This window comes from Genypterus blacodes, unplaced genomic scaffold, assembly GCF_046128005.1.
Source record: "Genypterus blacodes isolate CSIRO-AG114 ecotype Tasmania unplaced genomic scaffold, CSIRO-AGI_Gbla_v1 ptg000032l_1, whole genome shotgun sequence".
In the NCBI taxonomy this organism is placed as follows: Eukaryota; Metazoa; Chordata; class Actinopteri; order Ophidiiformes; family Ophidiidae; genus Genypterus; species Genypterus blacodes.
The window spans coordinates 3,482,501-3,508,841 of NW_027466845.1; the positions used below are offsets into that span (position 1 = coordinate 3,482,501).

Genomic DNA, 26,341 nt, shown 5'->3' on the forward strand with positions numbered 1-26,341 from the left:
GCGTATCTGCTTATATTTATATATCTATATCTATCTCTATACACACCTGCTTGGATTGCCAGGCTGTCGGTCATGCCTCACGCCAAATCTGAACCTCTTTTAAGCCGAGGGAACGAGCTCTTCTCTCCTCATATCTTGCAAATTGAAGCCATCCAGATTGAGTTCTGGGCCATGACCAGGGCCCCAGCAAGCTTCAGACCGTGTCCCTGCCTCACCGACAGCTCCATCTCCATTTTTGTGTTGTAATTGTGTGTCCTTTGTGGCGCTTTGCATACTTGTCCTTGTGGTTGCTGGGTGACATCGTCTTCCTTTCTCTTCTTCTGCTCCTTTCCTTTCCAAACCTCCCATATTCATTCTGCTCCATTAGGTGTTGATGAGGTTGTTGGGTGTGTTGTTATTGTTTCCTCTTCCTCCATCAGTGTTTGTATTTTACCGTGATGGTTCCATGTATTTAGCTAGTTTGCTTATTGCTGTGTTGCCGTCCGTGGTGAGCGTAGCACGGGAGTCGGGATTGATATGGAAATGATGCTGGTACTGCAGAGCGGTGATCACAGTGATGACATAATGAGTCAGGGGGTCTGCACAGTGTCCTTACCACGACCTCTATGACATCATCACTCCCCTCACTCAGCGTACAGCTATGGGACTGAGTTTGTACGATTCTAACGTCAGATAAAGACGACGATAGGCGTGACTGGACTGGTTTTAAATCATTATATCAGCCAGAAGTGTCCGTTTACCTTCACTGAAAGAATTCAGAAGGACATAAAATACAGATTAGAGCTTCGCCAAGGTGATATTCCTGAAGCGTAGCCAGATTGTGGCCGGAGACGCCCACAGCGCGCGCCGCCATTCTCCGTATTGACAATTAGTTGATGTATGGATGGATGGTGTCCAGTCAGGGCCCTGTGCAGCTGCCAGCGGAGGTAAATCACCACACACACACCGGTGAAGCGCACAGCCAGCAGGAAGGAGATTTGATGGAATTTTTATTCACTGATTATGTCCTTCCCCCTTAATGCTTATTAAACGGGATTAATCTGTATTCATATTGGAGAAAGTGCTTATCTGGAAGGAGGAAGCGAGCGGCACGGCGATGCTGCCACGTCACTCCGGCTAACATGAAAGCGTTTCCCGCCGCCGCACAGAAATGTGCCAGAGCGTAGATATGGACTTCAGAGGGCTCCTCTTCCTCCTCCTCCTCCTCCTCCTCCTCCTCCTCCTCGGTCAGGTCGCTCTACAAACGAGGGGGAAATTCTCTCATGCAACTTTGTGAGGTGGTGGGGGGGAAGAAAAGAGAAATGGCTGGAGCTGGGACTGAATCGGGAATGCCAAGTCCGTCTGGAGCTTTGGTATTCCCAGACAGATCCTTCACTTTTATCTGTGTAAAAACATCACCAGCAGTTTTAAGCGTATTATTAATCCCTTCTGCTGGTTTTCATTTTCTTAATCGCCGCCATTATTATCCCGAGATGGGGAATTGCTTCGGCGTTAATATGCCCCGTTAGCAGGCCTCCGTAATCTGTTTTGGGAGTTTCTTCTTCCCAATCAGCGGCGCTCCGAGGTCACAGCAGAAAGCCCCTCTGTCGCCCGTGCCTGGGCTTGTTGTGGAATCAACCTGAATGAAAGAGAAAGGAGAGGAGGAATGTTCAGCCTCCCCTCTGTAATCTCCATCTGTGGAACAAAACCAGCAAAATGACTACCAGCAGCTCCGCCTGTCGCTCTGTCTGTCACTCTGCCGGTCGCTCTGTCTGTCGCTTTCCCTCTTTTTCCGGCATGCACTCTCTCTTTTCTCTTTTTCAACTTGCCCGAGGTGTTTTCAGACATTTTTGGCTGCTCCTTTTCCTGTTCCGTGCGATCCATTGAAGTTCTCCCGTGCTCAGATCTCCGGTGTGTTTCTGTGCCGGGGTGAGCAGAGATGAAATGGATCTTCTTCAGCCGCCGCTCGCTTTGAACCGTGGAGGTTTACTAGCCACTGACAAAGCGCGAGCCTTGTTATCTATAGATCACTGTAATGGAACGGGCCGCATCCCGGGCGTGCAGGGAGTCCTGCCTCGCTGACGGATCAGTAAGTCGGCCTCCGCACTTGAAGATAGAAAAACTGGGCGTGATTAATGAGCCCTCTGCCTTTTCTAATCATTTTTTTTGGGGCTGAGATTTAATCACAAATCTGATAATAACTCAGGAGCAGAAATCAGAGAGATGAAATGAGTTTTCCCTCTCATCAGGTGTCGTCATGTCCTTGAGAAGGAACACATGACGTCTCTCCACTTATGCAAAGCAAAGCAATATGCAATCCTCATCATCGCGCTTTTTTAATTTTCATGAAAGTCAGTGGACACACACGGGGGTCGGGGGGGAGAGAGAGAGAGAGACACCTGCGTCCTCTTAGTGAATCCATCAACTGTCTGTCTGTGAGCAGGATAGACACCTGGAGACGGACCACAGGCCAATATGGACGACGTGTCTGATGTGATGTTTGAAGATAAACCCTGATGCTATTTGGTTTTTGATTCTACTGAAGAAACTTAATATTCCTCTTTTGTTTCTTCTCTCTCTCTCTCTCTCTCTCTCTCTCTCTCTCTCTCTCTCTCTCTCTCTCTCTCTCTTCTGACATTAGTGACATTCCAGAGAGTGGATGGCGGTCTGATGAGCAATGGGAGGTGAGTGCACACGTGTCTTCTCATGGTTATAGATGTATTCTGTGCTGTGTTAACCCTTTACACACCTCCGCTTGGATAACATTAAGCGCTTCTGCTTCCAACCCCGATAGTCGACTGATGGATGGATTGATATTACCGATACCTGTTTGTTCTGTTCACCTTCCGTGCCGACCGGGTCCCCGGCAAATATACATTTCTCCCACATCTCCGTTTCACGCGTCAACAGACGAGCGCATAAATCTCCCCAACAGAATTAACAGAAACAATTTAAGCAGCCAGTGCTTTTATTTTGTCATTTATCTTGCGCTGCCGGCTACAGGCAACCCAGAAGCCCTCTGGAGTGATAAATTTGCCTGTCACCTTTCGTGGGCGGCTGGGATCTGAGCACATGTAATAATGTAAAAATAATTACCCAGGGGAGAGGTGTGTGTGTGTGTGGAGGAACCCCTGCCTGCACCCCCCCCTGCCTGCCTGCCTGCACCTCAGCTTGCACCCCCCGATGCAGCAGCCCGGGTTCCATTTCGGCGTGTTAGTGTTAGTGGAAGAGGAGACAGGCTGCGAGGGGAGCAGGGCTCATCTCAATGACACCAGTTACTGAGCCTTTGTGGGTATTCAGCAGAATCCCCCAGAGGATCCCGGCCTTGTGTCTATCTACTGCTTATCACACCTGACTAGGTAAAGCCAGCAGATCTCAAACACTCAGCAAGGAGACTCACAACTAAATCTGACCCTGTGTATCTGCGGGCGTCGGGGGATTGAGTGTTTTTTTTCTCGTTGTTTTTTCCGCAGTCTCGTTGCAGTTTTTTTTTCATATTGTAGCATTTTGTCAGTGTGTGCACAAACTCTGACTGCCACATTGGGCAATTTTGCTTCCGTTGCCCCCGTGAGCCTCCGGCGGGCTCTCAATGAATTAGCCACGCCGCTCGCTACGGCGTTTCTCATCTACTTTCTGCTGTAGTGTTTTTCCCTTCAATTTTCCACCTAAGTGCTTCTGATTTGAAATGTCTGTATTTGCGGCGCTTTTATATTTGTCACATCTTTAGTCGGCGGCAGCAAAAAGCCGAGCTTCTCGCAGGAAGACGCTGCAGTCTGGAGCTGTTTTTCTAACACAAACCTCTGATCCGTCGTTCGTCACTCCAGAACCATCAAGTCCCAGATGTTGCATCTTCACCATCTGCCCCCGCCGGTGGAATTGCGTAGCGAGCATATCAGAGGGAGAATGTGTTCATTTGTTACATGAGATGTGTATTGCATTAATTAGACAATAGCAAATGAAGCCGCGTCTGTTTCCAGTTCCTCATTGGCTCCTGCCAAATTGCACTGACTGAACAATTACACTTAATCGATCACAAAATAAATGATTCATGGAAGATGAATAGGCTGCAGATTGGGAGAGCTGAACAATTTGACTTTGGCTGCTCAATTGAAATTGATAAAAGCCGATAAGGGCTCATTCCTTCTCCCCCTGCCAATAGGGAGATGGTAATTAGGCTGTAGTAATAACTTCCTATCTGAGCACTGATCAATATTTTAGCAAAAAGCAGATCCCCTCCGATAGAGCGAGAGCGGGCCGAGCTACGCAGAGAACAGGTTGCACCGGCACTGTTGCTATGGAGATTCCTTTACATTCCATCTAAATGTTAAATGACAGAATGAGTTAATCTGTAATCTGTGTTTCATTCTGCTGCGAGCGTTAACTAAGGTTCAGATCTTCACTCTGCATCTCCTCCTTTAGAGTGTGGAACTGCAAATGCCTGATTGATGGAGTTGCTTTTGAATGAATATCTCTCACTGGGCTTGTTTATGGGGAGCCTCCGGTGTCGGCCATCTTCCACAGTATTTATGGATCCTACCTATAACACATAACTGAGTGTCTAACAGGGAAACAGCTCCAAATCAAACCTCAGCTGCCAAGGTTGCCATCTATCCCGGCTTGGGCCAGGATTAAAAGTTTAGATGTCAGCTTTTGGTTAGACGTATGACCCTGTGTCCACCCCGCTGGCTCCCCATTACCCCTCCAGCTCACACACCTATGTAACAAATAACCCCGCTGGAAATCAGTCTTATTATAATTATCCTTAGCAGGAATGCTGCTGTGTGATAGATACAAGGACGATGCAGCCATTTCCTGTGTCAGCTCCTTGTCTTCCAAATGGGCTCTCTCTCTCTCTCTCGCTCTCTCTGGGCAGGGGGGAGGGTGGAGGGGGGGTTGGGGGGCAACTCACTGGAGCTCACAGGACACAAGTGAGAACGGCCATAAAATAAAGTCTTTCCCAGACAGGCTTTTAGTCTCGGCTTTTAGTTGACCAAATAAAATAGCGTCCGCGTCTTCTTTGTCCAAGGCCTTAGAAAGTCCTAACAGATGCTAAGCGCGGGAAGCAGGAGAGAGGAGGAATGAAAACAGGAGGCGTGCGGGGAGAAAATAAAGGAAACTAGGGTTGTGGAGAGATGGGTAGAGAGAGGGAGAATGATAGCAGTGGGGGGAACACAGCAACCACAAACAGAAGTGGAGGGAGGGGGGGTAGAGATGTATTAGCCTATAAAAGTGCATGTGTCTGATGCACAGCCATCAATTTGAATGACTCGTCTCCCCCGAGGGCCTGTTTTGGCATTCAGGAACCACAGCCAGAGCTCTTAGCTTGTCAGGGCTGCAGTTCATTTGGACTCCCCCCCTCGGTGGAACAGCTCTTCTCATTAGAACCTGTGGCTGAGGGAGCGGCTGACTGCGGTGCGCCCATTACCTGCCTTTGTCCCCGGGGCTGGCCTCTCTACCTAGTCCCTCAGAGCCTGGCAGGGTGTTCTATGTACCAGAGAAGCCGATGGCGTCGACTTCATCACACGTCGCCCCTGTGCGCCAGCTGTGCTGTCTGTGATTTTTCTCAAGGATAAAATGGTAAAAAGCTTCAAGAGACCTTGAGTCGAACAATAAACGCCTCAGTTCTCCGCTCTCTCTCTGTCGGAACGATTGGGTTCTTTTGTCCACACTGAGCCAGGAAAGTGGTCAGTAAATTTGCGCATTCTCATATTTGCCGTGTTTTCATCTTAACCCAGCCTGGTATTAGAGGCATTAGAAACAAGTGGAGTTTGATGTATCAATCAAGTGACACATAAAGAAAGGCATTCAACTCAATCTCTCTTTCTCATTTACCTCCATCTGTGTTGCCCATGGTAACGAGCCTCAGACGTGATTGTACAGTAAAGTGGCCCTAATGGCTTCCCAGCAGTCACCCGTGACAGGTTAAAGTCTTAATGGCTGCTTTTTATGGTTCCCACCCCTCCAGGAGGGACATAACACCTGTTAAATGGAGCTGCCCTCTCCCGTACGCAGGCATCCCACAAGTGGGGCCGGGGTCTCACGGCGGGGCCAGAGGTTTGACATCCCATCAAATAAGATTTAGACCGTCTGGACAGCACCGCAGGGGGTTAATGGGGGAAACACAGCAGATTGTACGCGATATTAATGAAGAAGAGGGACGTATACTGCATATGTGACTGTCGACGTACGCAAACAAATGCATCGGCTTCTGCACAATGAGCGCGGTGGCATTAATAACTCACAGTGTGACAAAGACACAGCGGGAGAAACGGAGAGAGATAAAGAGCGGCGCTCGCCTGAGGGGATGTGGCTGAGGAAATGTATCCGTACAGTATTCCTACCTTTTTTTCTGAAGTGTCTCATTAGCTCCAGAAGCTTACTGCCAGCTTATCTCACGCAAACACACGACCACGTGCACACACACCAACCGACACCCGAACCTGTTTCATTTGATGTGTACACACACACACACTCGCTCCCTGCTGATTTCCTTCGTGTTTTTATGTTTGTTATTTTTCAATCTGGTAGAAGATGATGATCCAGCAGCAGAATGCAGAGTTGCACACTGCACAATTAATATCTGCAGGCGTTTTTGATTTGTTCGCTGTTCTGCTACCTTCACAATTTTTCTGTTAAATCCAATATTCCATCTTGTGTTTGTGCTTAGCCGGCCCGGCCTGCTGAACGCCAGTGACCCGGGTTACCCCTGGTTAGCAGACTCCTGGCCGGCCACCAGCCTGCCTGTCAACAGCGGCACCGGGGGACCCAACGACCTGAGTAACTTTGGCCGCGGAGGTGAGTGGAATTCTGCCCCCGTCGCCCTTGTAGGCGCTTTAGCAGTGTTAGATGTGAAAGAGAGCATAAAAGATGAATCATGGTGGCAAGGATCCTCAAGGCTGCCTGCCCTCCTCTTTATTACACTGGAGGTCCTGTTGTTCATCATGTTTGCACTGCCACCAAGCCTGCAAAGATGTATACATATATGCATATTACATGTGCACGTCTTTGGATATACATTTATATTTCATATCAGAGGACAGCTGGAGCATTAACAGCAGGGCCTCCACTGTCACGGGGCTGAGTAATGGCAAACGCTCCGGCCTGGTGTCACGGCCCATACCTCAAAGCCAGAGAGCGGGAGGGGAGAGAGACGGGCAGAGAAGGCAGTGAGCGGGCGGGGGTGTGTGTGTGTGTGTGTCTGTGTGTGTGTGTGTGTGTGTGTGTGTGTGTGTCTGTGTGTGTGTGGCTGTGTGAAAGGATGGTCCTGAGCAGCCAGACGTGAAGGACAGGCACAGCTTGACTGGCGCAGATGCGGACACTTCCGCCATGGCTCTACATCATCTCCCCTTCACTGGGCATGCAAACCATATACTACAGAGAGGGTCTGCTCGCTCTCCCTCCCTCCCTCCCTCCCTCCCTCCCTCCCTCCCTCTCTCTCTCTCTCTCTCTCTCTCTCTCTCTCTCTCTCTCTCTCTCTCTCTCTCTCTCTCTCTCTCTCTCTCTCTCTTCCTCTCTCTCTCTCTGTCGTCACACACAGATGCAGAGTGTTATCCCTCATGTAAAGAGGGCAGAGAGAGAGAGAGAGAGAGAGAGAGAGAGCTCTTTCTTTCAGGGCGGCACAACTGGGAGGGCTGGAATGCGTCAACGACTGAATACATTTTTCAGTGAAATTAAATTTTCAGACCTTGTGTATTGAAGCCATACTGCACACACACACACACACACTATAGTCAATATCAAATATTCACTGCTTGCAGGTTCGGAAGGTAGCGCTGAAAACCTTCTAGTCGGTCATTTCAATGATGGTCATTGTTCAAAATGGTGTTAAAAACATCCAGAGCTGCATATGTATTCATATGTATTCACTTCGATGCTGCTGCTCCTCTGTGTGCACTCATTCCCCCTTTAATCTCCATAATGCATCATCTCTTTCCACCCACCAGCTTGTATTAACTCCTCCAGGTTACAGGTGAACACGTTGCTGAACCTCTTTTCTTCCAGATCTCCCCAACGGCCAGGGGGATAAGTCTGGCACCATGCTGTCAGACGGAGCCATCTACAGCAGCATCGACTTCACCACCAAGGCCAACTACAACAGCCCGGGCCAAACCTCCCAGGCCACGCCCTACGCCACCACGCAGATCCTCCACTCCAGCAGCATCCACGAGCTGGCCGTGGACCTGCCCGACGCCCAGTGGAAGGCCTCGCTCCAGGCCAAGCAGGAGATGGCCAGCCTGGGCTACTCCCTGCCCGACAAGAACTCCTGCAACAACAGTAAGTCACGCCTCGGGGGGGGAAAGTAACGACGCTAAAGGGGACGTCGTTGTTTCCGGCGACAGTCATTCTCCCCAAAAAGCCTCGTTGAGTGAATTAACTGGGATCCTAAGCCGCAAGTTGGGAAGAGACAGCAATTTGCAGTCTGATACTCACTTTCCCACCACTAGCCCTGTGATGCCAGACTAACCCTGCTCTTAGCGGAGGGGAGGTTTGTGTTTAAAAGAGTCATTTTTCCCCCCCCGGCAGACATCATCTTGGTTAGTCTCCAAGGTTGAGCAAACATCTCACAGAGAAGCAGCGCAGTTAAGTCAACCATCCATTTCCTGGCTTTGCTGGGTTTTTCCTGATGGTTCCGCTCCTCCGTCAGCGTCGGCGTCGTCGCCCATCCATTCTTATCTTGGCAAATATTTAAGAGAATAATCCTCGTTAATTACCATGGATTTGAGGCCGGATTTCTTCAAGCTGAGTGGAGTTTCATCCTTAATGCATAAAGAGTTCCTAGGCTGTGTTTTAATACATATTGATGATCTCATTCTACAAGAGGCCAAAGCAGATTAATTAGACTATTTTTCTAAAGCCATAAATCTTTCAAAACGGATCTCCAAATTCTCCCTGGTATTATTTTATTGGTACTATTATTATTATTCTAAGAAGTATGATTAGACGCAATTATATATGAGGATGATATCTCACTGGAAGGAGAACAGGAATAAATTAGAATCTCCGCCGTTTCCAATAATGGAGGAGTTCCGTGTTTTTCATTTGTATTTCAAATTTGCCCGACAAATTCCGGTTTGTTTGCTAATGTGGGCCTGAATGAATGAACCCCGGTTCACCTTGGTGTCCTCCTGCTTGCTCTGTGCTCTAACTGCATGTCTGCATGTTGCTTGTGCTAACTGCCCCCTCACCTGACGCTCCTGTGATTTTTGCCTTTAACCTCCACTCCAGCACTCCTTTTCATTCCTGACTACCGATTGGCCGAAGGATTGTCTAGTAGAATGCCACACAACCAATCACAAGATTTCAGCACCACCAGCTCTCACAACAGCTCAGAGCGAAGCGGCAGCCTCTCAGGTTGGTTCACGCGCGGCCCAAACCGGGGCGTCTCTGATGCTCTGCTGCTTGGCTTCAGAATTGACTGGTTTCTTAATCGCTTTATTGATCGGTTAATTTGCAATTACAAATCTCACATCAAAGAGAGTCATTATTTATACAGTCCCTCTTTCTCACCATTGATGACATTATAATGCTTTATGTTCTGAGCAGAGTGGCTGACATATCCTGTATCTATATTCCGTAGGATATGAGTTGACTATTGATTAATGGAGGATTGGAATAAGGAAAGGAAAGATAGTGGCATGATTTCCTTTAAGAACATGGCTTCAAGTGTAAGTGCTGGGTTTGTGCCATGGCTGCAGGTCCTTGTGAAGGCTTTGTCTCTCAGTCTGTGTGTGTGAGTGTGTGTGAGCGTATAGAAACAGGGGCAGAGGGACTCCTTCAAACAGAGTGGACTATGGACACATAGACACACACCATTAGAGATGCTTGGCTGGGTAAAGTGGCAAAAATACCTCCCTTTCTTGCTCTTCCCCCTAATGGTGGCTGACTACACTAAAACCCATGTTCAGAGAATTACAATGTCATTTATAGGACACAGCAGCGAGGCGGCCGTGTGCATGCCTCCCCTCCACTCTCCCCTTTAATCTAGTTACAAGCCACTGCCTTAACTGGTCTCTAATTCAATGCTCTGGCACACTGTGGGCTGGAGAGGGGATGTGAAGTGGTCATGGCTTACAGGCAGAAGCTTCCCACAGACGTGCGGACCAGGGACGACTCGGACCGCTCAGGCTCCATTCACTTTGGATTCATGAATAGAAAAAGGAAAGTAATTAACAATCTGTAGCTTCTAAAGCATTATGAATGGATGAGAGGTCGGCAAATGACCGAGGGGGCTCTGCTAACATTGATTTGGATAAATTCACCAGAGATTATGGTCTTCCACGTGACCTTTGTTAACCCCTATAAGACACTAATGTGGCTGTATCATATGTATACTAAAAAGGAAAGCAAGAGGTGAATTAATACCACGAGAAAAACAGATAAGCAACAAACTCCTCCGTGCTGTACGAGCGAATGTGAATCAGCAGAAGCTCCTCTTTGATTTGCATTTCAGCTCGAGCGACTTGAAGCTTTTGAAGAGGCGAGAAGTTGAAGTTGCAGAACTTTACTCTCTCCCTCTAAGGAGATGGAAGGAACTAATGAATGTCAGGTCTGAGGGAGGAGAACAAGGATGAAAGGAACAGAAATAGAGCCTCTTTCATGGCTGCGTGGATCTCCACTGGGGACAGGGAGCTCATTAACAACGTTCTTATTGTAGGAGAGGAAAGGTAGCTGGTGTCGCCTCTGTGATGCTTTTTCAGGCAGAAGATGACACCCGTCCTTGTCTGCTCACTGTGGAACTGTGTACCAAGCTAAAAGGTCCACAGTCAGAATGTCGAGTTATCAAACCATATCATGTGAAACATCCTGACACATGACCGGCTGATATTTGGATGCTGGCCTGTTTGTGAGTTATATGGAGCTGCTCAGACTCTCCTAGACTCTGTGGCTTTGCTGCTCAGCACTGAGGCACCCAATGAAAACAAGTCAAGCTCAAGGCCGTGCAGCCCTGCAGTTATAGGCTGGGAGCGCCCAAACCTAATGTATAAATACCCGACTGCACGTCTATATTTAGTATTAGCTCCCCTTTGAAGCAAGGCCCGGTTCTGTCAGAGGAGACGGTTTCGCTGTGCAGCTTTCTCGCCGCAGCCTCGCTCTGTATTTTTCATATTTGGGGGTGAAGCAGTTGTAATTCCAGTGCCAGACCATCCTTCCCTTCCAACAGGCTCATTTACAATATTGATGGCCGGTCCTGTTGTGGAGCGACTGAGGGTGATTGAACAATCACATCAGCTCACCAGTTATTGGTAAAAGTCGATCGTCGCCCAGAGGTGCGATTAGAAAACCCAATTACTTTCAGACTATAGTTACGCCGTGCTGCTGCCTGCCTTGGGCTTACAGTTGTTTCTTTTATGACTTCCATCCTTTATTAATCTTGTTCTGACACTCCTATCCCCTCCTCATCTCTGGTATTTGCTCTCACGCTCCCACCTGTGTTGTCATGCAGACATTTTATGTGTTTGTTTGATTGCGTTTTGTAACAGACTACATCTTTCACTTTGAGCGAGTCAGATTATCCTCGGCATCAAACCTGATGACATGTAGCACAACATTAGATGATAATTTGTCTGCCATCTGGCTTCTGTGAGAATCAGAAGAACTGCGACAGATTGCTCCTCTAACTCTCATTCGATGTCACTGAGCAACTTTTCAGCTGCGCATGAGTCAAGTCAGTTTATTAGATTACATGAGAGTATATGTTGTTACTGTGCACAAGATGCATGATGCCTCCATTGGGAGGCTTTTTTGTGGCACTGGGAAAAGTGATTACAGGCCTTTTGGCAGTGAGGGCAAACCACCAGATGACAGATACAAATGTGTACGGCAGATTTTCCAAAAGATGCCCAAAGACGTCAGCTTGGGTTTCTGTCTGGATGGAGATGTAAAGCGTTTACTGACAAAAGCTGGCCAGCCTGCCACACACGGACTCGCCCAACGTTCATACGCACCGACTAAGGCTCAAGATAGCCATGGAGCTAATCCTTTACTAAGGACGAGACACCTGTGTGCACTTAAGACTACAAATATAACAACAAAAAAACAACAAGCTCATATAATCTATGGAAAAAAACATTTTTAATAGCTTTTAATCTTGTTTTACCAAGTTTATGCAGGTTTTAAAATAAACAAAAAGTCCTGTGACGTCCTATTTTCCATCCGTCATTGGAGAACAAACACAGTAAACACATACAGGAAGTTTAAGTTTACAGGGATACAGTGACCGTGGAGATGTTAAAGAGACAGGAATAGTGACACGGTCCTGTTGGCTCCCCCTGTTGAAGCCTTTATCTCTCTGTCAGTCTTTGTTTGTCTTGGCTGCATTGATCTTTATCATTGAAGCTCACAGTGCCTGATGCAAGTAGCTGCCGGCTAACCGCAGCCGCTTGCATCAGGACTGAATCTCCATGTCGTCCCCGCTGTGGAGAGAGCCGACTGCCAGCCCGTGTTTCTGCTCCTCCCCTGCAATTTGCCTCCAGTTTCTCAATCAGGGGCTCTTAAGAATAACCACCTACAGAAAGTCTGACTCAGCTAGAACAGCACAAAAGGCATCATCACGCGTTATGACAGCTGGGTTCATATTTTTAGAAGCTGCCTGTCTTCAGAGTCTCACCACAATGTAGAACCAGAGGAAAAACAGAAGGTCAGCGGCCCCCAGCAGCTAAATAAGCCTCCACCACACACAAACAAGCACATATGGAGATAATATTCAAAATCGTGATGTTTCTGTTTATGGAGCCAACTTTTTCTTGAAATTGCTGATTGTGCGTTTCAGTATGACACATAACACAATGTTCATCTTTGTGCTCTGTGCTGTCAGATGATTTGTCTCCAAACTCCTTAAATGAAATCCTGTTTATTATCATGTAACTACATGATAATAAACAGACAACAGAATAATAGCACCTATATGTTGTTAGAGGGTATTTTGATCTTAATTATGTCAGATAATTTGAAGAAGATTATTCTATTTGGGTGAGATTATAATTATTCTTTCATTTTATATAGTGACTGATCAGGAAAAGTTGAGAATAAAAGCGCTTGTTTGTTATTTGGAAGCATTTGAATGACACTGATTTGTATTTTCTCTTATATTTCCATCTGACACGAGCGATTTTCCATCAGCACGTCCTGCTCTTGAGGAATACACAGGATGGACACGCCACCTCAAAATCAGATTTGCACTCTAAGTCAAATGATGTCTCTTAAAATAAAAAAAGAGGTTTCTTCCACAGCGGCCAAATCACATAAACCCCAGTATTGGCCTGGGCCTCGCTGGCAGATTTATAAAGATGGATGGGGCAGAGGAGATGCTGGAGTTGGAGGGATATGAGTGGAAATGGATGGGGTTAGCAGCTCTCTGGTGTAATAAAAGAAATGAAAGTAGTAATAGACTCTCAGTGAATTCCATTAGGGACACACTGACACTACACAAGCCATTCATTATGATGATGCTGTGAAGTGAGATATTTCATTGTGGGACCCAAAGCCTGGTGTGAAAGGGGACACTGAGGAATGGGTGGGGCGCCAAGGTCTGCCTCAGCCTCGTTTACTGCTGTTTTCTCCTGTTTCTATGGAGATTTGAGGCTTTTCAGCCAATCAATCAGGTGAAGCATGCTTTTCATCAGGCAGCCTTGAGATTTTCTATTTAAGCGCTGACAGGCAGGAGCCCATTGAAATCTTATGTATAACTTTCCAAGGGTATGTCAGCTCGGCTCAGAACGGATCCCCAATCTAAGTTGTGTGTTTAGACCGAATTGTAAAATGATGAAAGCAGTCAATTCATAAAACTCTCCCACTTGTGTGTTTCTTTTTTGAAATTGATTTTTTTTTTTATGTTCTAATGTTCAAAGGATGTGCCTCTTCAATACGATCCATCCATTTTGTAGGTGGAAAAGGAGGAAAGAAGAAGAAAACCAAGGCCGGTAACAAACCTACCAAGGCCAACGGGTCCAGCTGGGCCAACGTCCCCCTGCCCCCTCCCCCCATTCACCCTCTCCCAGGCACCGAGATGGACCTCTATCCCAATGAGCACCATGAGGGAGGAGGGTAAGTCTGCTCGCTCACCTTCACAGCCTCACTATTCAACTACCAATGCCTCTATTCAGTGCTGTTGGCTGTAGTCGACTATTCGTGGATGATATGATTGTATCATAATCAGGAGATCAACGGTCAGATATATTTACACATGTACTCTTAATTATGGCGCCGTCTCTTGTTGAAGAGCTTAAACTGGTTATTGTCTGGACCATGATCGCCTGCCACCTACACACACACACACACAGACACATTGACGCTGTTGTTCTAGCACCACCATCAAGTCAATTTATGTGTCCTTGTTGATGTTCCAAGCTTGGATAATTCATTGAGCCACGCCCACACACAAGCTTAGTTGGCAATTATAGCAAGACAGTGAGGAATATCAACAGACAAACCGACAAAGCAGGGCTGAAAATCTAGTTCAGCCTAAATGGGCGTGGCCTGTGTGATAGACGAGAATAGACTCAAGGAATCTGACACACAGTCCAAAAGTTATGGACCAAAATATAAAAGTGTTCATTACAGCACCACCATCCATCCCACTGGTACTAAAACGTGATGGATTCTCCCCTGGATCACGTCCAACCTGTCCACCAAGATTCAGTGAAATCTGTCAATAACAGACATAAACTTCTCGGTGTCAACAACTCAGTTACTACTTTACATAACTAGGCGACCAGCAAGAATGTAAATGTCCTGAAATCTCTCCTGTTTGTCCGCTGCTATGACGATCCTCATCCAGGCCACCGTGGCGTTGGACCTGCTTACATGCCTGAAAGGACAAGACGGTGCTTGTGTGTGTGTGTCTGTGTGTGTGAATGACACCGGCGGGCAGCTGCTGTGTGTAATAACAGGTTCTGCTCCTCTCCAGACAGTATGTTTTCCTCCACAGCTAATTACTGCACTACTGTACATCTGGAGAAACACGGAGAATCAATGTGTGTGTGTGTGTGTGTGTGTGTAGTCCCCTCAGGCAGCGTAATATACACACTCACTTACACAGGCGCTTTCACACACCACCAAAAAAACATCTCCTGTACAGATGGTTGCAGATCAATCTATTTGTTGATCCTGTCGTTAGTCTGAGGGAAAACTTCACGAGTGGGAAAATAGATGGAAAAACATTGTTGGAGCAGTCTCCCGCTGCCTGCTAATGTGCAGACACACAGATGGCTTCAGATTAATCTATTTGCAGAATCCCACAGTGGGGGAAAAATCATAATTGCATTGTTTCAAAAAGAGGCAGCGAAGGAATAGACGGTAGGGAGTTAATACACAGGGGGTGATGTCATCGGAGACTAAAGTAGGAATAGAACACTTCTGTTTTACAGGTTTAAAAATGTGCTTTGGTATGAATCCGTTCTTAAATTAATCTTTGTACTAATTGCTCAACTGTTTCAAATCTGAGGGAATTCTGACGTTTTTTTTTTTTTTTTCCATTTAATTTAATCTAATCTGAAACACAATCAAGCATGAGATACTGTAGGTACAATGTAGCAGAAGCTTATTTAAGTGATGTCACGTGTGTGTGCGTGTGTGTGTGAGAGTGTCTCTCTGGTCCAGTAGGTGCTCCGTCCTCTTTACTCCCCATTTCCAATCTGGGAGAGTCATCTGCTCTAATAGGCAATCTGGCAAATGCAGAGTGGAGTCCCGCACACTGTAAATCTGAGGTTCCTCTTAACAGCAGCACATTCAAACACTTATGTCCCATGGAGTGTGCACAGACAAATTTCCTTAATGAACATTTTCCTCAACGACTCGTATTTCAGCAGCAGCCCCTTGTGATTCCTCTCAGGCAGTCAAAAAGAGCGAATTGGGAAAGTTTGACAAGGTCACGAGGCGCCATGTCGGAGATTTCTGCTCCGTGTTTGTGTTTTTCTGTCTGCGCCGATCCGTCCATCTGTCCTTTCCCACCGCCGCGGCACACGGTCACCAGGGGGGTGTAGCTCATTGGACAGGAGCCAGGGTGCGTCCTGGACAAGCTGACAGGACATCAAGTTCAAGAGAAGAGTTTAACGTCCCTGTAGGGAAGTTTGGAGCATAAACATAGACAGAACATCAACAAACACACAGTCACAACATACTGTACATAAACACTGTACCGGCATGAGCAACATGTCAACGCCACCGAGCAGAACTGTCCCTGTCACATGATTGATGATGTCCCCAGAGCCTAAACGTCCCCCGTCTCCCCTCAGGTACGACAGCGACGATTGGGGTCCTCCCATGCCGGTGCAGACCTACCTGCACCAGGGCCTGGAGGACGAGCTGGAGGAAGAGGAGAGGGTCCCGACCCCGCCCATCCGCGGCGTGGCCTCCTCCCCGGCGGCGGTGTCCTTCGGTCAGCAGTCCACCGCCACCCTCACCCCGTCCCCCCGAGAGGAGATGCAGCCCATGCTCCAGGCCCATCTGGACGAACTGAGCAGAGCTTACCAGATGGACATGTCAAAGCCAACATGGTGAGGACATCATCTGTCTGTTTGTCTGCCTGTCTGTCTGTCTGTCTGTATGTCTTTCCCCTCTTGTTGTTGTTATTGATGCTCTGTGTCTCTTCTTGGTTGTCATAGTAAAGTGTTTACTCCCATGTTGCTCTGTGTATGCTGCTCTCTGGATTTATCTCGTCTCTCCACAATTCTTTACACCAGTTGTGTGTCTATGTGTGTGTGTATGTGTGAGTGTGTGTGTGTGTGTGTGTGCAGCGGCGTTACACCCATTAATCATTTCATTTTAATGGGCCTATGCTACCACTTAGGCAACCGACGTGTTTTGCTCACTCTCACAGACACAATTTCATACCCACGGTTGTTTACTCCCACCCCACCCATACACACACACACACCCACACACACCCACGCACACACACATACCCCACATTCCATTGTTATTGTGTACATGCAAGTCAGATGAAGGCCATGCTTCATTCTGTCGGCATGCAGAGAGAATGAGAGACTGGCATCCATTCATAATAGTGAAGGGTGTGTGTGTGTGCGTGTGTGTGTGTGTGTGTGTGAGGGGGGTTGCAGGGATGCCTTGTCAGGAAGGAGATGTCATGTTCCTCCAGTAATGACTATGTTGGTTAGAGAGCATCTCTGACAACACGAGAGGGCCGGTAATTACAACCAAATCCCGCTGCAAGACCGCGTCAAAGTCACGCCGCGCCTCAAACAAACGTGGCGGCGGCTCGTCAGCGGCGCGGGCTGCCAGCGAGGTGACAGCCGTGCGCCGACGGGCCTGGAGAGCGCGCCTTTGTGCCATCTGCGGCGGCAATTAGCAGGTCATTGTGTTAGCATGCGAGCAGCACTGTACAATTAGCCGAATTGTCCACATTTATTCAGCACATCGACGGTGAAAGACGTCTCTGAACCTCAGTCACAGACGAACATCCTTCCTCCTTTGTCCCCGCATCCTGTGACTTAGAAAAGATCGAATGACATATTTCTTTTCTTCTCTTTGCATTCATCACCCTACTGAATACCAGCAGTGTAACTATGCTGTTTGTCCTCATCCTCTCCTCCTCCCTCTCTCTCTCTCTCTCTCTCTCTCTCTCTCTCTCTGTCTCTCTCCCCCCAGGCACATGCAAAACGTCTCCCTGCCTCCCCAGGCTCCCGCTCCTCCTGTCGGCTACGTATCCAGCACGCTCGTCTCCGACCTGGAGACCGACCTGGCCGACGAGGAGGAGGAGGAGGAGGAAGAGGAGGAGGACGAAGGCTACGGGGCCAGGCATCCCCGCGGTATAGAGCACACACCGGGCTCCAGCATGGACAACCTGGACAGCTCCATAACAGGTAGGACCAGCCAGATGTGCCAGATGTGTCCAAGTCGTCGCTCCCGTTGTCGCGCTCTTCATCAGCCTGTTGTGCACTCATTTTTATGTGAACATGCCCACTGAGTGTTCCTCAATCAGGTTCTTTAAGCACTTCTGGCAGACTCTGGGGAATTATAATTATCGTTTCCCAAAAAAGAGATAAGAAAGTCCATGAATTTTAAACAGGATAGCGAGAGCGACATTTAGAGGAGGGAGAGGAGACGTACGGCGGGGAGGAGAGCGCTCGCCTGCCTGCCCGCCTGCCTGCCCGCCTGCCCGCCTGCCCGCCTGCCCGCCGCCCGTATCTACCAGGAGGAGATTTGAAATAAATTTCACGTGCAGCCATATTCCATCCCAGGCTTGAGGCGCCATTTCCATTTTTACAACTCACCGAAAGCTTTTACGGCCGTCTGTCGGAGGGACATATGAAGGGCGCGACATTGCAGCCGCTCACACACACACACACACACACTGACTGACCAAGCGGCGGTGGCGGCCCTTCATCAAGTGGAGGTTAAACTGGAGGAGTGGCTTTTTAAATAATGTGGGGGGGAAGGAGGGAGGGAGGGAGGGAGGGAGGGTCGCTCTCGGGTCCGACGAGTAGACGAGGTAATGGTGGAAAAGGGGAGAGAGTGTATCTGAAGGTAGAAGAGAGGAAGAGGAGTGACAGGGCTGCTTGTCGGTTCACCAGTTTACCCGTCAGCGAACCCTGTAGAGGAGTTTTCCACGGAATGATGGAACAGCGGTTTTGGTAGCGTTGACACATGCGACTGCTGATATATTTAGAGGAATATAAAGCAGCAACCGGGCTCTAATCTGCCGCATCTCTGCTCCACTGTATTACTCTGAAGACGGCACTATTTCTCCTTATCTCCCCCACAAGTCTGCCTCGCTCCTCTTCCTCTGACAGCACAGACGCCGTCCAAGCCCCCCCGACTGGGGAGGAATCCAGGGAGGATGGAGGGCAAACCGCCAAGATTTATCGCGGGCCACCATTTTGAGGCTACACAAATAGGAACGGGGGTTGGGGGGGGCGAGGAGGGAGTGGGGGGGCTGCGCTTCCTGCCGAGGCCTCGTTTGATAGATTTGTCATTGTTTTAATCATATGGAAATAGGTCTGTTTTCATAATGTTACACCAAAGGCCACTAAATCAAACATTTTCATTGATGCCCTAGAAAAAAAAGGGAAAAAAGCCTCCCGCTCTCCTCGGGGGCCATCTTTCACCGCCGCAGCGTCTGCATCGGCCTCCCCGTGTGTTAATCTGCGCCCTGAGATAATGCAACACATTCCACAAGCAGATAAATGCAAATCCCGATGTCACAGAGCCGCGATTGAAGCGAGCCGCTGAACACACACGCAGGCATAGCGGCTTTTCTAGATGACGTAGGACAGGCGCAGGTGCGATATGGCGGCGACGGCGCCGGTTGTTATGCCCACAATGAGCTGAACGCCGGGCTGTTCAGGGCGATTACTCCCCCATAAAACCTTTGCCAGTTTTGCGAGGAGCAGGGTCACGTCTCCTGACGGCAGGTAGAGACGCCCGCTCGTCAGGGAGAATGATTTTCCCGCTTAACGACATGCAGATGAGGGTTTCCGTCGGTATAAATCAGTTTTAGTGGCAGGAGGGACCCAGGATGAATTTTACTACAGCCAACTAGCTCCCGTTTACTGGCCCTGCTCCATTAGTGCGTGGAGCCCGGGACGTGTCGGTGAGCGACTTTCAGAGAACACGACCTGGACCTGGAGGAAGACAGAACCGTGGCGACTGAAAGATGACCGCAACTCTCAGGGCGAGGAGAGAAAGCCCAGATTGAATTTTCAAATCAAATTACATTACAACCATCGCAGTTTGATTGGAGCCGTTTCTGAGAATGGAGGTGCTCCAGAGGTTGGGCCGTCGGAAAGTGGCAGTTAGTGCAACTGAAAAGTCATTCTGTGATGTGATTTGCTGAGGCAGTGTTCCTGAGCTGAGCCGGAGGAGTTGGAAGCCCGGCCGCCTCGGCTGGCACTGACTATACTTCATTATCGGCTCTATTCTTTGTGGGAGGATTGAGCCCGGCGGAATTGCTGTCTTTCTTTCTCCGAGAAAAAAAAAACTCTCAGAAAAGAATTTCAAAGAAAATAGCTCGATGCGAGATGGAGGAGCGAAAGTAGTTACTGCCTGTGGATTCCAGTTAGTGCTGTAGAAATGGAATGAGTAAGAGGTTCTCTGCCTTATGCAAGCTTTAGAGAGGTTTACATACTCACATCAAGGTTCCATCCGGCTGAGAGACTTTTTGCAGCAGGAGGCGGGGCGGAGGAAAGCTTTCGCAATACGAGACGCTGAAGGTGAAATTCCTACATACTGCTTCGCGTCCGCCGGCTCCATCGGCTAGGATGGAGACGGACTCGCAGATGGCCAAGTTGGAAAAGACTTTGAATGGGATCTCCCACTTTGTATGATTAAATAAAACCCGATCATATTTCATAAGTTGCGTGCCCGTTTCTAAGTGTGTCACACTGAGCAAAGACCAAACTCTACGCGTGTGTGTGTGTGTGTGTGTGTGTGTGTGTGTGTGTGTGTGTGTGTGTCTGCAGCCGTCTGCCAGCTCGTTCTGGACCAGAGTCTCACGTCTTTTGTGCTCAGCTGACCTTGTTTAATCCCCCCGCTAACTTTTTTGTCCGCGTCTCGTACTGTAAGAACCTTTACCCTCGCACCTCGCCGCCTCTTTGTTACACCGTTCCATTCAATCAAACCACTTTTGTGCTCTGTGTGTCTGTGCGCGCGCCTGTGTGTGTGTGTGTGAGAGAGAGAGAGAGAGAGAGAGAGCACTTGGGTTAGTGCCACTCTCCCAAAGTCTGCCAAAGCAGTCCTGCAGAAAGCTGTCACATTAGCCGACTGTTCTCTGCGTTTCCGCGTGCCAAAGTGGCATATTTTTATTGGCAGACCGATACTTTTATATTTAAAGTGCTGGCTTAGCTCTTTACATGACACAAAAATCAAAAGAAGGAAGAGATATCTACAGCGCAGACACACACAAGAGCCTCAATCTGTCAGATCTCCCCTCAGGTTTGAGGGTTCATCCCATGTTAAGAAGTTTTAATCGTCTTTAAAGTGACTTACAACAACACACACTGCTGCGTTAGCTCTACAGCCCGTCTGAGACACTGTCGGCATTTGAAACAGAAATAGAAAGAACCGGGCGTGTGTGTGTACCACCAGGTGTTTGATCCAACGCTCCGCTCCGTGAGCCGCTTCATCTGCGTCACCCGAGGCACTCGTGTAGCTAAACTCTGCCGTGCACAGGTGCGCTCATTCTTCTTTATCAGAAGAAGAGCAAACTCATGCCAGCTCTGTTGTTCCACTGTGTACACACCAGTTTGTTTAGGTGTGTGTGTGTGTGCTGTAGGGGTTTCTAGCACATGAAAGAGGGCAGGTCAGGACAGCAAACCCCCAACAGCAAGTATAGAACCATGAAGTGTGTGTTCTTAACATTAATTCAGGTGTTCATAAAGGTTCTCAGTCATCCAGGTCATGGTATCCAAGGAAAGGCAATCTTAGACAACTAGACTTGCTGGTAAAAAGGCTTAAAGACGTTCAAGGTTGAAGATGTACACACAGGTTTGAGTCCTTCAGGGCCACATGCCTGCACACAGTTTCCTGAAACCTGCGGTGTTCCACAGGCTCCATGGTGAACGGGTGGGGCTCGGCCTCGGAGGACGAGCGTAATTTCTCCAGCCATAGGTCCAGTATGGGCAGCTCGTCTGACGGCTCCATCTTTACCCACTGCAGCTTTGCCCAGGCCCTGGTGGCCGCTGCTGACAAAGCAGGTTACCGCCTGGATGGCACCAGCCTTAGCAAGAGAGGTTTGTGTGTTCGTGAGTGTGTGTGTGTGTGTGTGGAGGCTAACTACCCGCCACCATCTGGTCTGGAACTTCTACCAGTGGAAGATGATTTCCTCTCTCTCCTGCTTTGATTGTTCCTCCTGTCGCCTGTTGGCTGGAGTTTCCCCCCCATATTTTTGGCTCCTGGTTTCCTCTCTGCTGCTTGTGGAGGCTGTGCCCAGGTTCTGTGCATGGCACCTGTTGTCTGAGGCTGGACTGTGGGTACCTGCCCATCCTCTCTCTATACTCTGAGCTGCTCCGCTGCCTTCACACTCTGGCTTAAAGGGATAATCAGTGGGTGATATGTTCCTCTTTCCACCTTTTACAGGCTCCTATCAACTGTGCTCTCTTCTCTGAAGCTCTGCCTTCGTCTCCAAATCAGTTTGCTGTTCAATCTTCCTCTTCTTCAGGTCTCTTTTGGGATTCTGACGCTGCCTTCCTCTCTCGCCGTTTGAGACTTTAGCATCTCAGTTATCTAAATGACCTGTATGCCTGGTGTGTCCTGCAGGTAAAGGCTTGTCCCACAGGCCCCGACCCAGCAGTCCCTTCTCAACAGATGGCAGCACAGTCGGCACACACAGCTTGGGCCACCAGAGGGCCACCCGGCCCACGCGCAAGCCCCGAAACCAGGGCACAGCACCCCACCGGAGAGATGCTAGTGCAGATGGTGAGGCCATGAAAAAGAATTTGTGTAGAATTTTGCCAGAAACAATCAGTATCTCCTTCTATAGATTAATCTCCTGCTTCCCTTTGTCTCAGACCTACCTCCTCCCCCTGAGCCGCCTCCTTGTCAGGGGCAGGGCCGCATCCAGGGGGCTCGCAGTGTGAGCAGCGTGGCTCCGCCCTCAGACAGGAAGGCTTCATCCCTGGAGCGTCCGCCGATGTCAGGACCCCTGTGTGTGCAGGAGGACAGACACACACGCACGCCTGTGGACCTTCACCGCCAAGCTCAAGACAGGTTGGGCTCCATGGACCGAGCAGAGGACGGGCGCCGCGGGCACAAAACAGGTATGGATGAACACGTGTGTGCTGGACGTGTGTGTATGAGCTCACTATCAGGGGCAAGGTGCTGTTCTGCTGTTTCCCATAAACAAATTTATCTTAAGTCATTACAAACAAATAAAGTATCTGAGCTCCATCCATCTTAAAGCTCCAGGTGGTTGTGTTTCATGCTGCAGGTTGCTGCTGTTGCTCAGCAGTGTGATGGATTTCTCCCTGAGTTCTTGTGTTGAAGTTTGCTCTCGTGCTGCGTTGAGGCTGGGCTCCCGTGAACAGATTGGACTGTCTGCCACTTGCTCTGGTTTCCAGAATGCCTCCCCCCCTCCCCCCTCCCCTCTCCCCCTGCAAACTGCAGCCAATATTGGCCTGCTCCGCTCCAACCAAGGCAGGAGGCCCCCGCAAACCAAAACGCACTCTAATCGCCTCGGCTTTCGTTTCTCACACACCCAACAGCCTTGAACGCCACACAACCCATCTGCGGCTGTGTATCTGTGTGCATGTGCATGCTTGTGTATGTGTGTGTGTGTGACCATTAGAGATGTACGTGCTGTGCGCCCTGCCCCTTTTCTCACAGACACTCAGTGGGAAAGTGTCTGGGAGACAAAGACAGGTGCCACAATCAGCATCTTTGCAGAAAAAAAGCAGATAACTGAAGGTGAATTCCCATTTGTCTGCCGGATGCACAGTGGAGTCTGCAGAGGTCGGGTCAGGCACTATTACAGTCATTAGCGGAGCAGTGGGGAGCGGTTTGATGAGATTTTGTGCAACGGCGCAGACTGCTGAGGGTCAATGTTATGCGGCCTTGCAGCGGGGGGGACCACAGCAGCCAGCGGCCCCCCTGTTATTGTATTTACCCCCTCGCACGGCTGCGAGCCGCGAGGCCCATGTGTGAGGCTGAGGATCTCTCTCTCTCTCCCCCGGTGCCCTGGCACTGCCTGTTGGCATCGCCACACTGCAGATGTCAGGAAGAGAGAGAGAGAAGGGGGGAGCGGTTTGCGAAGTGCAGCTCTTTTGTCTCCATGCAGCCAACCACACAGAGACAATGGACCATCATGTATGAGACATTTCCACTGTGATAAGTTACATTTTCCTGGCTACTAAACACGTCCCTCCCCTTCTTTGTGTGTTTTTTCAGAAGAAGGGTGCCTGCCCTACAGTAAGCCATCCTTCCCCTCCCCCGGCGGGCACAACTCCTCCGGCACGTCCTCCTCCAAGGGCTCGACGGGGCCACGCAAAAACGAGGGCCCGCGACAGCCACAGCAGTGGACGGCCACAGAACACGCCGAATTCCTGGGGACCAATGGACAGGGACAGTACTCGGGAGAGTTATGTGCGTAACTCAATAGTTTGATGTATTGCAGCACATGTTCAGCAATGGACAGAGAGTGCAGTGAAATAAGTCCTCCTATAGTCCAGCTGTTCGCTCATCAGCATGATTGATTGAGCTATAATTGCTCTTTAGATGAACATGTCATCTATCAGCAGTGGCAGATCTATATTTTGGTTGGCCTCACGTGTTTCCCTCTCATTTCCTCGCTTCTCACAGAGTGACCTGCCTGCCATGTGAACTGGAGGACGTCTGGCGTCTGTCCTCGCAACAACGACGCCTCTCACGCCGAGGCGGTGAACTTTGTCCGTACCTGTGTGTTCTCCGTGCGAAGGAGTGAAAACAGAGCACGCCAGCATAAAAAAAGCCGCAGTGTCACAGAAGTGTAAATGTGATGTATAGACACAGACATACTGTACATCCCACTATGTTTTTGTCCTCCAGAAAAATATTTTCCACCTCCTACCTTACTGTAGTTTTCTTTTTGTTAGAAAAAGGCGAATTAAAAAAGAAAAAGAAAACATCTATACAGATTTTCCCAGTAATCGCCCCTTGGAGAAAAAGGGAATTTTCTTTCCTGTAAATATCTTCTTTCCTTTGTCGTTGCATTGCTATGCAAGCCGAGTTCAGTTTGAGCTTTTTGTTTCCATACACAGGTACAGTTGGTTTGATCTGGTTATTTGTATTATATGTGAATTGAGTGGCTGTTGTGCCATAAAATTATTGTTTTATAATCCATTGTTTGTTAATAGTTACCATTAATTATCATTATTATTATTATTATTATTAATTATTGTTTTTGCACTGCAATTTTTGGTGATAAGCACAAAAACATAGCTCCTGCTGACATGAAGAACCGGAAGAATATGTGAAGAGGAGTTTCTGTACTGTAAAGTAGAGAGAAGAAAATTATATACTAATGTACAGAGAGATATTAAAGAGTAAGACAGCAACAAACCAGGCACCCATCTCCAAAGTGAGCCCCCTGAGGCTGAGGAAGGTACTGCACCGGCTCAGCCAGTTTATTGCTCCATTCCTCGATAAGTGATCAGTGATCGGAAACGGTAAAGTCCCAGATGATTCTGTGGGCCGATGCAGGCGTTGTCTTGTTTTCAGACTGAAGGAGTCTTAGCGTTATTTTTGTTTACAACCATTTCAACAACTTTTTATTTTGTACCACCTTTAAGTTGAAGTGACGAAGTTGGTGACGTCCTCTTTCATGTTCTTTGTTGTTTGTTTTGCTTTGTTTTTTAAATAGGGTGTTGTTGTTTTTTTATATTTTTGTAAATTTTATTTGATAGTAGTACGTGAAGAAATAGCTAAACACTATTTATCCTCTGATAGTCTATCAATAGGTACAATTAGGTCCAAATGGGGATAAATATTGTTTCATCGTTTTTAGGCCATTAGAAAAAGCTAAATTTAGTCAGGGCCCTTCTCCACTCCTTCTTTTACTTCTTGTTTATGTTTTACTGCCAGACTAATCTTCCTACAATGAGTTTATGCTACAGCAAAAAGACAAAAGTGAAGGAGGAGCCATAGATTAGATCAATATTGGCACTTACATGTGTAACTCTTCATAAAGCCTTAATTAATAAGCTCACATCATAGGCGAGTGGAGGTTAAAACCCCAAAACCTCCCTGAAATATTACAGAGAGATGATTTGTTTGCATTTTTCTTTATTTTTAGGTTCCATCCATTTTATTCGAGCACATTTTCTTTTAGAGCACTTAAACTGTTTTATGTTTGATCTAAGAAAACAACACAATGACCTGCCGAGTCCAGTACAGTATCTGATCCACTCCACTGCTTTGGTGCCTCGGTTACAAACACACAACGACGATTAGCACAGTCACGGCCAAATGGAGAGCGAGAGCCGCAGTTTGACCCCCAAAACCGACAAAGTTCAGTGATAATGGAAGAAAAAAAGCCTCGTATAGGAACGAGCAGGTCGCACTGCCTCCATGTCTAAAGCCACAGTGTGGAGCAGAACACTTTTGATCTGCCCGACAACACACAACACAACACAACACACACACACACACACTCATCTGCCGCTTTCAACTTCTCAATTTTCAGACAAACTTTTTATTGGCTGTCCTTTTTTTAAATGAAAAGCTTGTTTCTTCGTACGCCTTTTATGGAACTCCCAAACGCTGCTTACAACGATGTTTTCGATATTAATGTTCAGGATTTTTCTGGTTCGATGACTGTTTGTTTTTGTCTTTTTTGTACTGATAATGTTGATAAGGGGGGTGGAAACTAAAGGCCGTCAGATGTTGTACTGTTGTCGTCACGCCATCATCGTCATTTTCCTATCATCCACCCAGT

At 48.2% G+C, this 26,341-nt stretch overlaps 1 protein-coding gene across 1 annotated transcript in view; it reads left to right on the forward strand.

The window, feature by feature from the left end:
* Window positions 1-25,861, forward strand: part of robo2 (roundabout, axon guidance receptor, homolog 2 (Drosophila)) — a 155,185-nt gene extending 129,324 nt beyond the window's left edge. Inside the window, exons 19-29 of the mRNA XM_076146433.1 lie at window positions 2,621-2,663; window positions 6,647-6,774; window positions 7,981-8,253; window positions 13,863-14,022; window positions 16,212-16,472; window positions 17,584-17,798; window positions 21,483-21,665; window positions 22,192-22,350; window positions 22,443-22,691; window positions 23,818-24,012; window positions 24,229-25,861. Of these exons, the coding sequence (XP_076002548.1) occupies window positions 2,621-2,663; window positions 6,647-6,774; window positions 7,981-8,253; window positions 13,863-14,022; window positions 16,212-16,472; window positions 17,584-17,798; window positions 21,483-21,665; window positions 22,192-22,350; window positions 22,443-22,691; window positions 23,818-24,012; window positions 24,229-24,230 (1,868 nt within the window). The 3' untranslated portion in view covers window positions 24,231-25,861. The remainder of the gene's footprint in view (window positions 1-2,620; window positions 2,664-6,646; window positions 6,775-7,980; window positions 8,254-13,862; window positions 14,023-16,211; window positions 16,473-17,583; window positions 17,799-21,482; window positions 21,666-22,191; window positions 22,351-22,442; window positions 22,692-23,817; window positions 24,013-24,228) is intronic.
* Window positions 25,862-26,341: the final 480 nt, after the last annotated feature.